Source organism: Peromyscus californicus, unplaced genomic scaffold, assembly GCF_007827085.1.
Source record: "Peromyscus californicus insignis strain IS unplaced genomic scaffold, ASM782708v3 Scaffold_17__1_contigs__length_78620276, whole genome shotgun sequence".
Classification (NCBI taxonomy): Eukaryota; Metazoa; Chordata; class Mammalia; order Rodentia; family Cricetidae; genus Peromyscus; species Peromyscus californicus.
The window spans coordinates 77,467,078-77,482,854 of NW_026294469.1; the positions used below are offsets into that span (position 1 = coordinate 77,467,078).

Genomic DNA, 15,777 nt, shown 5'->3' on the forward strand with positions numbered 1-15,777 from the left:
GTGGAGTGCAGACACAGGAGAAACTAACTTACTCATTTTGCTCTCTGGACTTTTTTTTTGTTTGTTTAATACCACGTTCTTATGATATAGCCCTGGCTTATCTGGAACTCACTTTGAACCTTTCTGGATGATTTATGTTTAATACCACATTCTTATGATGTGGCCCTGGCTTAACTGGAACTCATTGAAGAACAAGCTAGTCTCAAACTTACATAGATCCTTCTCCCTCTACTGCCTGCATGCCTATGGGCCATCACACCTGGTCCTTTTCTTTCTGTCTGTTTTCTGGTACCGAGAGCAGGGAGCCTGGAACATTCTAGACAAGAGTTTGAGTACTAAGCCATACTCCTGTTCTCTTTCTCTGATTTCTGAACTCCTTAGGAAAGTTTCATTTGCTTTCCCTAACCTTCAGTCCTTAGTATTATAAATATCTTCTCACCAAAATAGGTAACACTAAAAAACACTGTCTTAAGAACAAGTATCAAGTCAGCCATAAATTTAAATGGCCATTTAAAGTACAAAATGCAATTGCCTTCTATAAATGACTAAAGTCCTTCCAACTCCTTTTCCTTGAAGAACTTATTTTTAATCATTTCTTGGTAATCAAATTTCATTCATCTCTCTGCAACTCTGGCAAGCAAATAAGACTATAAAACATTCACATTGTTTTACTTTGCTTGTAATATAATTTTTGTGTAGCAAATCAATTAGTGATGTTAATAAATACAAAAGCTAAAGTATAGAAAGAAAGCAAGAAAATGAACAGAAACTCCAAACTATGGCTTTAATAGTTATGCATTCACTAGGTATTTTACTAGGTGCCTACCTCATTCAAGCCTAATGTGTGTTTTCAGTGGCACATTTCAGAATTATTCTTAAGTTTCTTCCTCCAGAGAGAATATTCTATATGAAGGATAACAATAATCATTTAAAATAAAAGAGAAAGGATAGGAAGGGTAATGGCAAGATTTCTGTGGCTGTACATCAGTTGTCAGATACCTCTCTAGTCCCCTTATCCAGCAAACCATTCCCATATTTGTTAGCTGGTCACTGGGAAAACCACAGAGGCAGCATCCTGCTTACATTCCACCCCTTTTATGTTGCCCCTCCTCAGTGGGTCTCCCTGCTAAGACGTTGGCTACACCTGAAAGTTTCAGTGGGTAACTTCATGAAGCATTTTAGTACCAAGCCTGAAACCATCTCCTAACCAGATGCTTAATCCTAGGAAGAATAAATGGTGCCGGAAAAGAAGTCCTTTGTAAAACAGCACAACAGAGACTTCAGCATTCAGCTTTCAGCTTTCCACGATGTGCTTTGTATAATGTTTTAGTCAACATCTTCTGCCAAATTTGGTCCTTAACCATCACAATAATTTTAGGAATCACTTTATAGCATGCATGTATAAAATGATAGTTTTTAAAAAGTTATGGTGAATCTCAGAGTTCCTCCTGTGCCCTGAGACAGTTGATGAGTGGAAACAAAAGAAAAGGGAGCAATGCAAATACACAGCCATTTGTACGACTACCCCACAGGAGGAAGCGGATGGCAGTCAGTGTCCTTTTGTCACTGTAGAGCTACTTGCCTTGCAAGCTGTAGATTTCTCCAACGCTGTTCTGACGCGTAATGTGATGCCAGTATGCACTACGTGGAAGAGAGATGGATTTCGATAACGTCATTGGTTCAGTCAAGCTCGTCTGAAGCTAAAAGAGAAGGAAAATGTATCTTAGGCTTTCCTGGAGATATCAAGCTCAAATCAACCTTTTAAAATGCCAAGGATTAAATGTGAGTGACAGAAAGAAGAATATGTGAAAGATATCCATGTAATTCCCCATTCAATGGTGACTGTGTCAAGAGTGAAACTGCCACTGATAGATTTCCCATGCTTCAGTGGATGGCCCCACAGATGTGCACATAGGGACAGCACTGACTAGACTTGGAGGGAGGGAGCAAGAGAACATTGGAAAAGGGCATGTTGGGGGGATACGGGGAGATTTGCAGGAGGAAAATGATGTAGATAAGATCATATTTCATCATATAAATGTACGAAATTATTACAAATAAGGAAACATCTAGAAAATATGAAAGGAAGAAAGGAAATAGCTCAGTGGGTAAAAGAGCTTGCTGCACGAGAATGAAGCCTAGCACTTGCTTAAGAGTCGGATGGCCAGGTGAATTCCCGTAACCCCAGTGCTGCAGGAGTGAACACTTGAACAGGATCGTGTGGGTCTGTCTACTCATCTGAGAGTGTACTCCAGGTTCGGTAAGAGGTCCTGTCTCAAGGGCATAAGTTGGAGTGCCATAAAGCAGGATACCTGTTGGTCTTTTGGCTTCCATGCACAGGTACTCACCCGGTTACACATGTGCACACACCACACACATACCACACGCTACTATAAATATTAAAACACACATCAAAAAAGAAAAAAAATATATATATATATATATATTCTTGTTAAGAATGGAATCTGACTGATTAAGAGGGGCACAAAGAATCTCAATGGCTTCTTGCCAATGAAAAAGAACAATAGCAATTCCCCGGGGGATAATCAGTTGCAGGCCACCTTGTGAACTGGCTTGCATTTTAGTGGCTGAGAATTATTTACACTGCCCACAGTGTTTCCCAATGTATAGAATGGTGAAATAATTCAAGAAACGAAGGAGCAGGCTGTCAGAGTGACATGTCCTAGAAAAGGTGCCAAACACAAGAGAGCCATTTTCAGACTCCTGACACCTCCTCCCACCTTTGTGCAGGGCTGCTCCCTTTACTGCATCATTTTCTTGCACATACTGAATGAATATTTTCTCTGAGAATCTTGGTAATAAGAGAGCTAAATGTGTTTGTATTTTGAATGTACTGTTTTGAGGTTAGCTGATTACATCATTCCCTGGGGCATATGATTAACAAACAAAAAAGGAATGGATTTGCAATTTTAAGAAAGAAATTTATGCTTATTTATTCATATTGTTTTAAAAATACAGAAGTGGTTTATTTGGTTTTTGTCACTTTAACACGACCTGAGCAATGTACAAATAGGCCTCTTTGCTAACTGCCATCCCAAAAGCTAAGAATTCCATCAGATAACTTCTGAGGCCTATAGCAGAGGGGTCACTGCTTCGCTGTGACTTTTCCACCACTACTGTACTTGGAAAATGCCTCAATTTATGCTGTTCTTTGTTCTGCTGCTATAAAATCTTCATGAAATGTTATCACATTAGAACATGGAATTTGGAGTAATCTGAATTTGCTATCTTGTACAAGATCAACACTCAGTTTCTTTGAAAGCCTGCCACCAGAGCAACTTTGCAGCTGATTCTTACATATCTCAGATGATATATTTCAAGTTCTCCTCCCTGTTTACACAATGTGCATGCTTCTCACACCCGTGTTCCATGTACTTTGTTTGGTATGTGGAGGAATGTGGAGGAAAACAGATTTTGTTTTCTGTGCTGAGATTAAGTAGCGCTTTCTGTACCTGCAGCATCCTTGTTACCAATGCCCCAACCCTGACAGCTGGAAACAGCTGTGTGTAGGGCTACCCATGTTTAGATACCATCAAATATGCCCACACAGGTAAACTTCATCTCCCACTATTGTATAGAAGTAGAGGCAAGTTTCATTTTATGGTGGTGGTATTGAGAGAGGAAGCCAACTTCTTGTATGAAACATGGAGTTTATTAAACACAAATCTTTATTTAATTCATGTCAGCAATGCCATTAATAACATCAACTAAAGTGAATTCATACTAATCATAGTTCTGTTTATTATCTCATTTTACTACTTTCTTAATCTAATCTATTATTTTTCATAAAATAGAGATTTCTGAAATTAAATGAAAGTCATTTCCCTTCTGTAGTTTAATTTTGGTAAACATTTTTTTTTTTACACCAAATAGTCAGTCTTGAGCATCATAGAAACACAACAAGCATATGGTAACTGTTGAAAATAAATACCAGGAAACCAGCAGAAAATTCCCTTACACATCTGAGGCATCACACCTCTTGTTGCCATAGTTCTCCCTTTCCATGCTGTTAATGCCTTTAGCTATACTCAATTCTTCATTCCTTGGCTTTAACTTTAGTTACTTTCTATTTATTTGTAGAAAGAGAGACATCTGAACCTAAAAGTTGGTTATGGATTTTTCTTGACCTGTTTAACCTATGTTTTCTTGCACATAGTAATTGTTTTCCTGGACACCAAAGTGTCACTTACCATTCATAACTGTATAAAGTACTGTTATGGAGTGAACTGTGTTCTCACCAATTGCATTGAAGTACAATATCCCAGTGTGATCATATATAGAGGCAGGTTCTATGAGGAGGCTAATTAAGGTTAAAAGAAGACCACGGGGCACAACCCTAGTCCATGAGAATAGTGACCTAATAAAAAGAGGAAGAGACTCCAGGGTATAGTCATAGAAAAAAGGCCATGGAATGACACAACAAGAAAATGGACATTTACAAGGCAAGCATATTGAGACATCAGAAAAAACTAAACCTGTTCAGTGTTGATTTGGAACTTTCAGACTACAGAACTGTGAAAAAGTAAATGTATGTTGGTTAAAGCCACCCACTCTACAGTATCTCTTACAGCCATTCCAGACTAATATAAGAGACTTAAAGTAACCTAACAAGGAAGATGTACACTCTCAAATATGATCTATCCAGTAATTTTTAATTGTCTTATTACCTTTAAACAATGTATTGAAAATTAGCCTATGGATAGCCATAGTAGAGAAAATTTTATTTATACTAGAAAGAACTATAAACATTTGCATGTATGTGTACAAGAAAAGTTATGAGACCATTTGTAGAAATTCTCAATTGGGGTTTCTACTGCTCTGATAAAGCAACTGTGACCAAAAGCAACTTGGGGAGGAAAGGGTTTATTTCATTTTAAAACTCTTCATTACTGAGGTAATTTAGGGTATGAACTCAAGGCAGGAACCAAAAGGCAGAAACCGAAGCAGAAGTCGTGGAGCAGCACTGCTTACTGATATGCTGTGTATGGCTTTCTCAGCCTGTTTTTGTATACAACTTAGGACCACCTGCCTAGGGGTGTTGTCACCCTCAGTGGCCTAAGCTGTCTCACATCCATCATTTATCAAGAAAATACCATACAAAACTTGGCTGTGGGCAATCTGACAATGACATTTTCTCAATTGAGGTGTGTTTTTTGTTTGTTGCTTGTTTGCTAGATAATGCTAGCTTGTGTCAAGTTGAAGAAAAAACAGGACACTATTTCTGTCTTATTATTGTGTTTTAATAAATGAAACAGGATTGATTTCATGTTTCCTAGTTTTTCTTTTGGGAAAATCTATATACTGCTGTGTGTGTGTGTGTGTGTGTGTGTGTGTGTGTGTGTGTGTGTGTGTGTGTGTGTGTTTTATCTAGTGAGAAACTGTTTAAGAAACTACAATAAATTCTGGACCTTTGTGCCGGCTTCACTGGGTACTTAACTACTAACTCTCCTGCAGGCAGCATTCACTGCTTCTCGTTTTGCATAGGCAGGGTTAGGATGCAGAAAGGATGCTTCAGCAGAGATGCAGAAATCAGTCCGACAGGAGATCAGTTAGTTCAATCCTTGAAACACTTGCCAGTGTTTTCTGCCACCTCCTCTTCGTTGTAACCATTTGAAACAACATTTATTTCTCTGGGAGGCTGAGCAATGAACCAGAAAATGCTTATTTAGTGTCTGAAAAGAGTACAGGTCACAGCTCAACCAAGTGTGAAGAGTAGTAGAGATGTCTGTGTTCTACCTGAGAGCACAGCCCACAAAGGCAAAGCCAAAGAACATGACTTCGGTCCAAAGTGCTCCATACACAAATGAAGTTGATACCTATATGAGCAAGCTGCCTTAGATCTTTTTTGGGCAATCAATTAAAAATGTCATTTATTTGTATATATGTGAGATCTATATATAGGTAATATAAAAATAGATCCTAGTACCATTTGCAGAAACAGAGCAAGCAAAGGAATGACATTGGAGGTGAAGACACATGTTTGGTCTAAGCCAAGGTGATCTATAGAAGTATAAAACCTAAGAAAAAATAAATAGAAGGAATATTTGATCAATGTGGGCAGGTGAGGAAATGTAGGACAGAGATGAACAGTGCTAAGAAGGATGTGTATATTCATGAGCATGCCTGCATGTACATGTGAGTGTCTGTGTGTACACATGAATGACTCAAACTAGAAAAGGACAATATCTTTCTTTTCCTGCTGATATGATGACATACTCTGACAAACGCAGCTTACGGGAGAAAAGATTGGCTTATACTTCCCGGACACAAGCACCAAGGTGAGAAAGTCAAGGCAGCAGGAGCACAGCGCCACATCCCAACCATAGTCAGGAGGAGTGAGCAGTGGATGCTGCTGCTCTGAGCCTGCTTCCTTTATTTATACAGTCCAGGATCCCAGGCAGGGAATGGTGCCACCAACAGTGGGTGGCGCTTCCACTTTGAATTGTAAATCAAGAAAATCTCCCACAGACTTATCTCTCAGGTGATTTTAGATCTGTCTAGTTAAAAATGAACACTAACCATCACACCTCTGTGATGAGTTAAATGCTTCATTGGTTATAAGTTAACACATTCTTTGATATGTCTGAAACAGGAGAGAATGGATAAGAACAAATGCTGTAAAAAATATAACCATTACAAAGACACCAAAAACCAAAAAAAAAAAAAAAAAAACCACACACTAATATAACGTGTAACATGTGAAATGTATGTTAGTTGTAAAAAGAAAAATGTTGTGCTTTGTAATAAAGAAGTATGTACAAGGCTCTCCCAGTTGAGAATACTATGTTTTTTATTTGTTCTTAGAAACAAGTTCATGAAACTTTAAAATTGTATGTGAACAGAGACCCCAGGGACAGTAAGCCAGCCATGCTTGGCACTGTTTGTAGTCATTAAAACAACCCTCTGAAGTTTGATGGTTTATGGGCAATTGGTTTCTCACAGACTTGGCTTAATTTTCAGTAGGGGACACCTCACACTTAATCTTCCATTTTATTCAAGATAAATGGGAAGGAATTAGAAGACATTTTGCTGAGTTTGTTCCAAGGTAACAAATAAAATGTAATTTACACAGTCATTTAATGGAAACTGTTTGATGTCATTCATTTGATCTTCATAGAATATTATTTTAATTTAGCTTGGAACAGTGATTGTTACTACTGTATGTTTTAATTATATACTAACAAATTACGTTTAGGTAATTTGAAAACAAATAAAACATACTCTAACATTAGACTAATGGCATTAAAAGAAGTAGTTTTAACAATGTTCTTTTATTTTTAAAATCAATGATACTTTTAAGAATATATGTGCATTCAAGCCAGGTTTGGTGTTTCATGCTTATAATCTGAGCTACTCAAGAGACTGAGGTGGGAAGTTTCTGAGATCAAGGCCAGCCCAGGATAATTAATGAAACCCTGAATCAAAATAAAAAGAAGGAAAAAAAAAACAACCTTGAGATAAAGGTTGGTGGAGGAGGCCTTATGCTTTGTCTCCAACAGCACCGTGATTAAAGGATTTCTGCATATTCTTAGAGTATCTCACATGTGTAAATTAGAGGGTGGATGTATTTACAGAACTACTCTTTTAACATAAGGATACTGATAAACACATGCTATATACTAAACCTCAGGTTGTTTATATCACAATTTTGTTCCTTTACAACTTTAAGTAGATAATGCTTTCTGTAAGTAATTTTCAATACTGAAAGCCGGGATAAGATGCATTTGTATCCCATTTACACACATAGCTAATTTCTCTTTGTTAGCCTCTTTATTAATTAGTTATCTTCAAGTTTTCAAGAAAGTCCTGCTTGTATACTAACTTTCTAAAGTTAGTTATTGCCATAACCTCTTACAGGAAGAGGTAGATAAAGAAGCTGCCTCGTACCACTTGCCTCTGTTAGTCTCACTAGTGAATGCCACTTCCATACACCACAGGTGCTTTCGCCTAACCCCACAGGACATAGAGATGCGATTACCTTCACCAAAAGCAGACTGGTTATCATCCCACCGTTTTTTACTTTGTCAAATAGGAACTTGCTACAATGCCCTTGAATCTGTGATGGATTGTCCTGTTTCAGGCTCCCAAGTGCCAGGATTCTAGGTGTATGCCAGCTTACCCATTCTCACCCATTAAATGTTATCTTGACTTTTTCTTTTTCTTTCTTTATTTTATTTTATTTTATTTTTTTGGAGCTGAGGACTGAACCCAGGGCCTTGCGCTTGCTAGGCAAGTGCTCTACCACTGAGCTAAATCCCCAACCCCTATCTTGACTTTTAAGATTTATTTGGCTTTGATTGTTTGTTTTGAAATAAGGTAGCCTTGAACTTGCAATGTTATATTTGTATGCTGAGTTGTTTTAACCTTTGGAATCTATTGTTTCATTTAAGAAAAGTATCTGATAAGGGTTTCTCATTGTTATTTAGCTCCGGCAATAAAATAAAAGGAATAGACATACTTTCAACATGGAAGTAATGTTCTTTTGTATTAGGCAGCCCCTTTTCTTATATAGTAACAGCTTTAATTGATTAGAAGTAAGAAATATCTATCCTCCTCTTCCCCTCTCTAAACTACATGCACATGTAGTCTCTAAAGTGGCACCTGAACTATTCACAGCTCATTCTATGTTAAAGGAGAGTGAAGTATCTTTTTGTGTAAATACTGTATTATCGCCTCAGCGACCAGATAAATTACATATAGGCTTCTGCCATGTCTACTTTATTGTTCATTTTGAGAAAATGTGTGATTGTCATGTGCATATATCCTATCATGTATGGTTTTTTTTAGTGTTTTGAAATGAAACACTAATAAGTAAAGTGATTATTTAGGATCGTAAGTTTACATTTATTATTGACCACAGTGGTATATTTTAATTGAGTCGTGTTGGTTAATTACAATCAATGCATATCAAAAGAAAAATTTCATGGATATGTTTTTGACATTTCAAAATAGATACTTTATTATTGTCATTAATAACTGATGCTTTTGTCTTATGATTATTATTAATGTTGAGTAGTAGAGTCTTGAACTTTGAAAAGTAAATTTGTTTGCATTTACTCTTTTAAAAAGATTCGTTTTATTTTTACTTGTGTGTGTGTATACACACATGTGTGTTTGTGCATATATGTGCATGTATGTGTGAGTACCCATGGAAACCAAAAGAAAGTACCAGATTCCTTGGAGTTAGAGTTACAAGCAGTAGTGGGTGCTGCAGACTAAACCCTGGTCTTCTGCAAGAGCAGTCAGTGCTCTTAACTGCTGAGCCATCTCTCCAGCTTTTGCATTTAGTTTTAATAGATATCATTTGCCCCATGCATATGCATATGATTCCTGGAGTTTTTAAAGCTTCTGCGACTATACCCAGACAAGTATTTTAAAGATGTTCTGTGTATCACCACAGTAAGATGCTTCCAAGTTCTTCATACTTTTGCTGTAGAAAACTTTATCATTTTCATGCTGGTATAACTCCCTCAGAATGTGTCCAAGAAGAATGTTTTAATGGAATCCTGCAGTGAAAGCCAAACTGCTAAGAATAGAACCCATATGTGAGGCCTTGTAGTTCCTTCAAAAGTTATAAATGAGTATATGCTTACCACTTATAAAAACTATCACTATATTTCATATGCTCTAAAATTTCATCCATTTTAGGTCAAACCTTTATTATACTAAGCACTACAAATGATTGGTTCTGCCACTCAAACTGTGGCTTACATTTGAGTGAGAGCTGCTAAAATGAAGAAGGAAAAAGAAACAAAACCAAATCTGTCATCTTGGAATTGATGCAATATGGTAGTGCTTTCCAGATCATGCAACTGCCTATGAGACTGGCATGCTATCTACCTGCTGATAGAGCATGTCATGTAGCTATTTAGATAGAACATCATTTCATAGATGAGTGGTGATGAATGACTAGTAAGTGTTTCAGAAAAGTTTAATTGGAGAAGGGTGAGTTCTTTCAGTTTCTATGGCTGTTTAAATTACTTTATTGCAGAGCTCACTCCCTTCTCTTTCTATCCTGTCTTTCCTGTGACAATGAAAATAAGGATTTCAGAAAAAATCATTTTAAATATTGATATTTTTTGTTTTGTTTTTCTAGACAGGGTTTCTCTGTATAACATCCTGGGTGTCCTAGAACTCGCTTTGTAGACTAGGCTTGTCTTGAACTCATAATAGCTGCCTTTGCCTCCTAAGTGCTGTGATTAAAGGCATGCACCACCACTGCCCAGATAAATATTGATTTCTTTTAAAAAAGGATAAAGCATACATTTCTGTATGAGGAGATTTCAAATAGGCTTTTGAGTTACCTGTGATATCACAAGTTTAGAAATTACTACTCAAAATGCCTTTCTTTTATTTAGTTGTATTTGATAATGTATCAGGAAAACGTTTTTCTTTCATTCATGTTTTCCTCGGTAATTGTTTAAATCATAGGCATTTTACCATGTCTATAATCCCAGTTAAACAACACAAAAAGAAGAATTAAAAAAGAAGTTTCCTATATTCTTCCTCCTCTCACTCCCTTTGAGATCTTCCAAAATAAATGTCTGTGTATTTAGGGACATCTGTGACTTTCCTGTCTATCATGGGTAGATCTATATTCAAATTCAGCAGGGTGTAACATGGAGCATGTGTCTGAGCCTCTGATGTATAGTTTCATTTACAAGGGAGGTCAACGTTCCTCTGGGCAATATGGTGCCTTGATAGCAGAGCATCTTTGGGAAATGAAATTTGATGAATTTCCATAGTTCTAGAAAGAAGATTGTTATCTATGAGACAGAAATGGATTCTAGATATGCCATTCTATTTAAATATCTAAATTAAATAATTATATCAATGAGATGAATATTAGTAATGTATCAGAAATAGCTCCAGTTTAAAATGTAGTATACTGGCTTAACTCTCCAATGTAACCCAAGCAAAACTCTTTTTTTTTTCTTGCTGTGTTTAAAATATTTGCATTAATTCTTTGAGGATTTCTTATGTGTGTGCATGAGTGTGCAGATGTGTGCACCTGTCGTGACAAGAATGGATGTCAGAGGACAGATTTTAGGAATTGATTCTTTCCTTTCACTATGTGGGTTCCAAGGATTAAACTCAGGTTGTCAGATTTCACCACAAGCACCCTTACCTGCTGAACCCTCTCATCAGCCCTTTTAAGTGACAATAGAAAAATGGCTTGCCTTAGATGAATGGAGACATATCAAAATACACCAGCTGAGGAGGCTCTAGTTAATAATGGCAAAACCAGCTTTAACAACCAGGTGTTATCAGAATATCCTGTTGAATTCCTTCTTTTCAGGAGGAAATGGCAGTTGAGACACTATTTTTATTGTATTTTGTGCAAGTCTATAAATTCACAAATCATGTATCATTAAAAAGGTAAAAGTAAATGCTTTCAATTGCCTATAAACTTTATGTTTAGGGCATCCCTTGATTATAGAGTTTTTGGTTACTTAATCTTTCAAAAGTCTTTTAAAGTGTTTGAAGGTACATAATAATTTAAATAGTAATATTACATGGCCTGGTTTGAAAACAAAACAAATTAGAAATTCACTGTCACCATTCTTTCTTATGGTAGATACGTAGATATAGTAAATACAGTGCCAACTTTTTGCATCTTAGAGGATTTTAGATATTTTAACACCTATTTTGTACTTTGCCTAATTTTCACACAGAACTTTATCTTATTTTAAATTGAAAACAGGAACCAGACAGAGAGTGCTGAAATGGTCTTTCATGCTTGTTGGAAAGTTTTATGTTTTCAGAGGAGGTATATTAAAGGGGAAAATAATATCTTGGAGACTAGGAAGCCCCTGATAATGGTTTTAGAATTTAGTGTTCTTGAGAAGTTGCCAAGCTGAGGTAGACTGCTCTCAGAAAAATGTTAGATTAGCTTATTCTGAAGAATGGACTAGATAGGAAGTAATTTAATTTTACTAGCATTAAGATTCACAGAAAAGCATACCTGTGAAATTGATATGGAATCTTATTCAAATGCTCTTTTCATTTGATTTGACGAATTCCATTGTTGAGCCTCACTGAGTCCACAGTTTGAGCATCTGAGCCTCATAGAGAGGGAACACACCCCAACTTTAGAATGTCTGAGATTCTTGTACAGGTATCCATCATCTCTAAGTCTTTAGTGATAACTGTCTGACTCTTTTCCCAGGTTTAGCAGACTGTGATAAGCATACAGCAGCCCCAACTGATTTAATTAATTTTTATTTAAAAGAAAATTGACTCAAGATTATTAGGCATTCTTGAAAGAGTATGAATGCTAAGCTGTCACCACATGTAAGCTGAATAACTTGCTTTCTTCACAGATATTGCAATGTTTCAAGTATTCAAAATCAACATGTATGCTGTCATCATCATAAGCTGAAGTGTTTCATGAGCATGTGTATGTATCAGGCAACTAAATGGATAGAACTACTATAGCTCTGTTGCATAGGAGAGAGAGACCTTTAGAGATTTAATACCCTGTCCAAGAGTACAATCTGTAAGCAGTCATGTTGGGCAGTGAATTTGGAGCCCAAACATGATCCTGTGTTTCATGACTAATAATTGTAGTCTATTGAAATAATTCTCAATGTTTTATTCATGAAAATACAATAAAATTCCTCTATGATAATTTGGACACTTAAAACAAGTATAAGTAACAAATTTCAACTCTTGCCTCATTCTCTAAGCAATCCACACAGCTTTGGGTACCCAAGGCAACAGGTCATGCACAGATATATGGAGAGCAGGGCTTCTAAGTCCTGGACAAAAATAACTTCTGATATAGTGAGTAGGATATTGGCAGACTTTAGAGGTTGGCCTTCATAGGTTTGGTAACAGGCAGAGCATGGGTGGACACCATGCACTGCACAAATGGACTCATAGAAATATAGTATGCATCAGCCCAGGGAGATTCATTCACAAGCATTAGGTTACAGGGGTGGAGCCTTACCCGGGCCTTCTGCTCCATTTCTAGCATTAATCTTTCATGTTGCTCAGCTATGGCCAGTGTTGCAGAGTGGACCTTCTGATAGATCATTTCTCCTTCCCTTGTTTGAAAAGTGAATAGTCCTTCTCCCGTGTCACACATTCTGTGAAAAAAAGAGATAAAGAGATGGGTCTCTGTGGATTCAAGTATGTCAACAGTTTCTATATAAAAAATACTCTTACTCTCAGGTTTCCTCCTCCATGCTAGTTCATTCTTGGACAAATCATTCAATACATGCATCTCCAAATGGCACATTAGGGGGAACTAAAGGTGAATATTCATGTATACTCAAGTTTTTAAAAGCTTTTCAAACTGTGCAGGAACAAGTGAAAATGATTTAGACATGCTCAGTGTGGGAGTCTGAATATTGACAGTGGGGTTTCCCTACTCTCAAAGATAGCTACCATATGTTTTACCTTTTGGGCAAAGAAAAGGAGTTTTAATGTCTATTACACATACCTTATTTGAATTTAAAAATATTTGGCTTTAACATAGATTCTGACAATAACAGGTGTGTAAATTTAGGCAAGATGCTCACCTACCTATCTCTGCAATATTTCCAAAATTGGAATAATAGAACCAAGTCAAACAACCTTAAATGTAAAAGAGTTGGCAAACAGTTTACATTGCTGCTTAATATACTCAGAGTGTTAAAAATTGTTAGCTACGTTCATCATAAAGTTTGGAACTAATAATAATTAATGTTTAGAGGTCATTGAGAAAATATCTACCCTAGAGAAAGGTTGAATTGATCTATTTTTGTATGAAACAAACAGTTATGCTTTTATGTTATGAATTAGGAAGAAGAATATAGTTAGTGCTATGGGTGACAACATGTAATAATAATGAAATTCTTACTAGTTATGCTAGCAGAAACATCAAAATTTAAGTTCATTTTCAGTTATTTAATGATAATCACTTGAAAAGACAGTCTTCATTGAAAATTATTAGACAATAGATTTACAGATCAGTTTTATTAATAAAGGCTAATTATAAAATAAAATCTTATTTTAATTAGTATTTTAGCCCAGCATTAGCCTATAACTGGAGTATCTATATCCATGTGATAATAGAATCTAATATGAAGAACTAGCTACATTTCTATGCTGCCAGTTTTAAGTTACTATCATTGAAAGATTTACAGGTTACAATGTCAAAATATTCATGAGACAAAAACTATTGGACAATTTGGATTCTTCCCTATGACTCTCCAAGGGGATTTTAGTAGCAAAGAAATGTCTCAAGAGACTTCCGACATTGCCCAGGCTGTGACTGCCATCCCTCCGGGCCCATCCAACCAGTACTTAGCTTCTGTGAAAGCAATCTTAATAAAATTCACACGGCATGAAATGGAAAGTCCTGGGGAAAAATCAAGAGTTTTCACAAAGTGAAACAAATGGGCTATCTTTGTTGATGCTGGGGTATTTGGAAATGCAAAAGCCACAGAAAAACCATTGATAAGTCCTGAGCACATCTTGTTTGAGGTGGAGATTTTGTTCACTGTCAAGTGCAGAACACTGCTTATTAGCCTCAAGAAATGAGATAATGAAGGCACAAATTGTTATTTCACACTCAGTCATTGAGATGTGAAGTGCTGATGCCTGTCCACTTCCCGAGACTTAATTCTGCCCAGTGTGGGACTCTGAATGCTTACAGGAGGGTTTCCCTAATTTTGGAAATAACTACCATTCACTTACTTTGAGAAAGGAACAAGCATTTGAATGTATTATAAAAAGTAAAGAAACATTAAGTACAAAGAGCTTCTGCACTGTGATTATATCAACCAAGGGCAAGGTTCAGATTCTTCATATGATGGATTCAAGTTTATTGTTTATGTCAGTCAAGTTGACTTGAGAAGTTTAGGAGTCCTTGCCTTAGCATGTTCTGTCTGAAGGAGGATATGGAACAGAAATGTGGAGTTTTTCTTATCCGTTTAAACAGTGTCATGGTAGCAAGTCAATACTACATGACAGGCTAAGGAGGAGGCAATAACAGATTGCTTTTGACTTGCTTTTCAAAGTAGGGCCTCAAGACAGCAATACCTGTACCAGTGAAAAATTATTCATCGTCCTGACTTAAAATATGTATCTTAACAAAGTTCTACATAATTATATGAACATTGTGAGACTCAACTTACTCTTTTCCTAAAGTGGGAAGAGCTCAGAGGTGGTCACTGCATTTGAACATCTCGACTCTATGCCCACCTTCTTGACATTAAAGACATTCAGTGGTGCATTTAGTTTGTGAAAAGGTGAAAACATGGATGCTGTGTATTTGGCCTAACTCCAAACTGAAGATTTTGTTCATAATTAAAGATGAGGGTATTATCTCTCTTCACTATTAAGATATTTGTACAGAAGAATCCTTTTATTTAAATTAAAAATTTTAATTATGTATATGAGTGTGTCTCTGTACAAGTATTATCACGTTTGCATAGCGGCTACTACATCCTCAGAGTCCATAGTAAGACATAAGCTCCTTTGTAGCTAGAGTTACAGGGGTAAAGAGATGCCTGACATGGGTTCTGAGAACTGAATTTGGGTGCTCTGGAGAAAGCAGACACTCTTAATTGCCAAGCTTTCAACAGCCCCTTCTTTATCTAAATTAAGTTGTTGAAGGTCTCCTTCAGCACTGAAGCATAGTCTGGAACCTTATAAAAATTCTAGAAGGTTAGTAGGGTAGACACACTTGCTCCCAGGTTTGTTTTGTTTTATCTGATCACTATTAGGAAAGAAATTATATCAGTCTGGGACTCTGGGGATGACAGC

The 15,777-nt window shown here is 36.6% G+C and overlaps 1 protein-coding gene across 2 annotated transcripts in view; it reads right to left on the reverse strand.

The window, feature by feature from the left end:
- The window catches only part of Dok6 (docking protein 6), a 407,881-nt gene that overhangs the window by 79,143 nt on the left and 312,961 nt on the right, over positions 1 to 15,777 (reverse strand). For both annotated transcript variants that reach the window (XM_052742739.1, XM_052742740.1), the window contains 2 exons: positions 12,974 to 13,112; positions 1,583 to 1,700 (listed from right to left, as the gene is read on the reverse strand). In XM_052742739.1, coding sequence (XP_052598699.1) covers positions 1,583 to 1,700; positions 12,974 to 13,112 — 257 coding nt within the window. The remainder of the gene's footprint in view (positions 1 to 1,582; positions 1,701 to 12,973; positions 13,113 to 15,777) is intronic.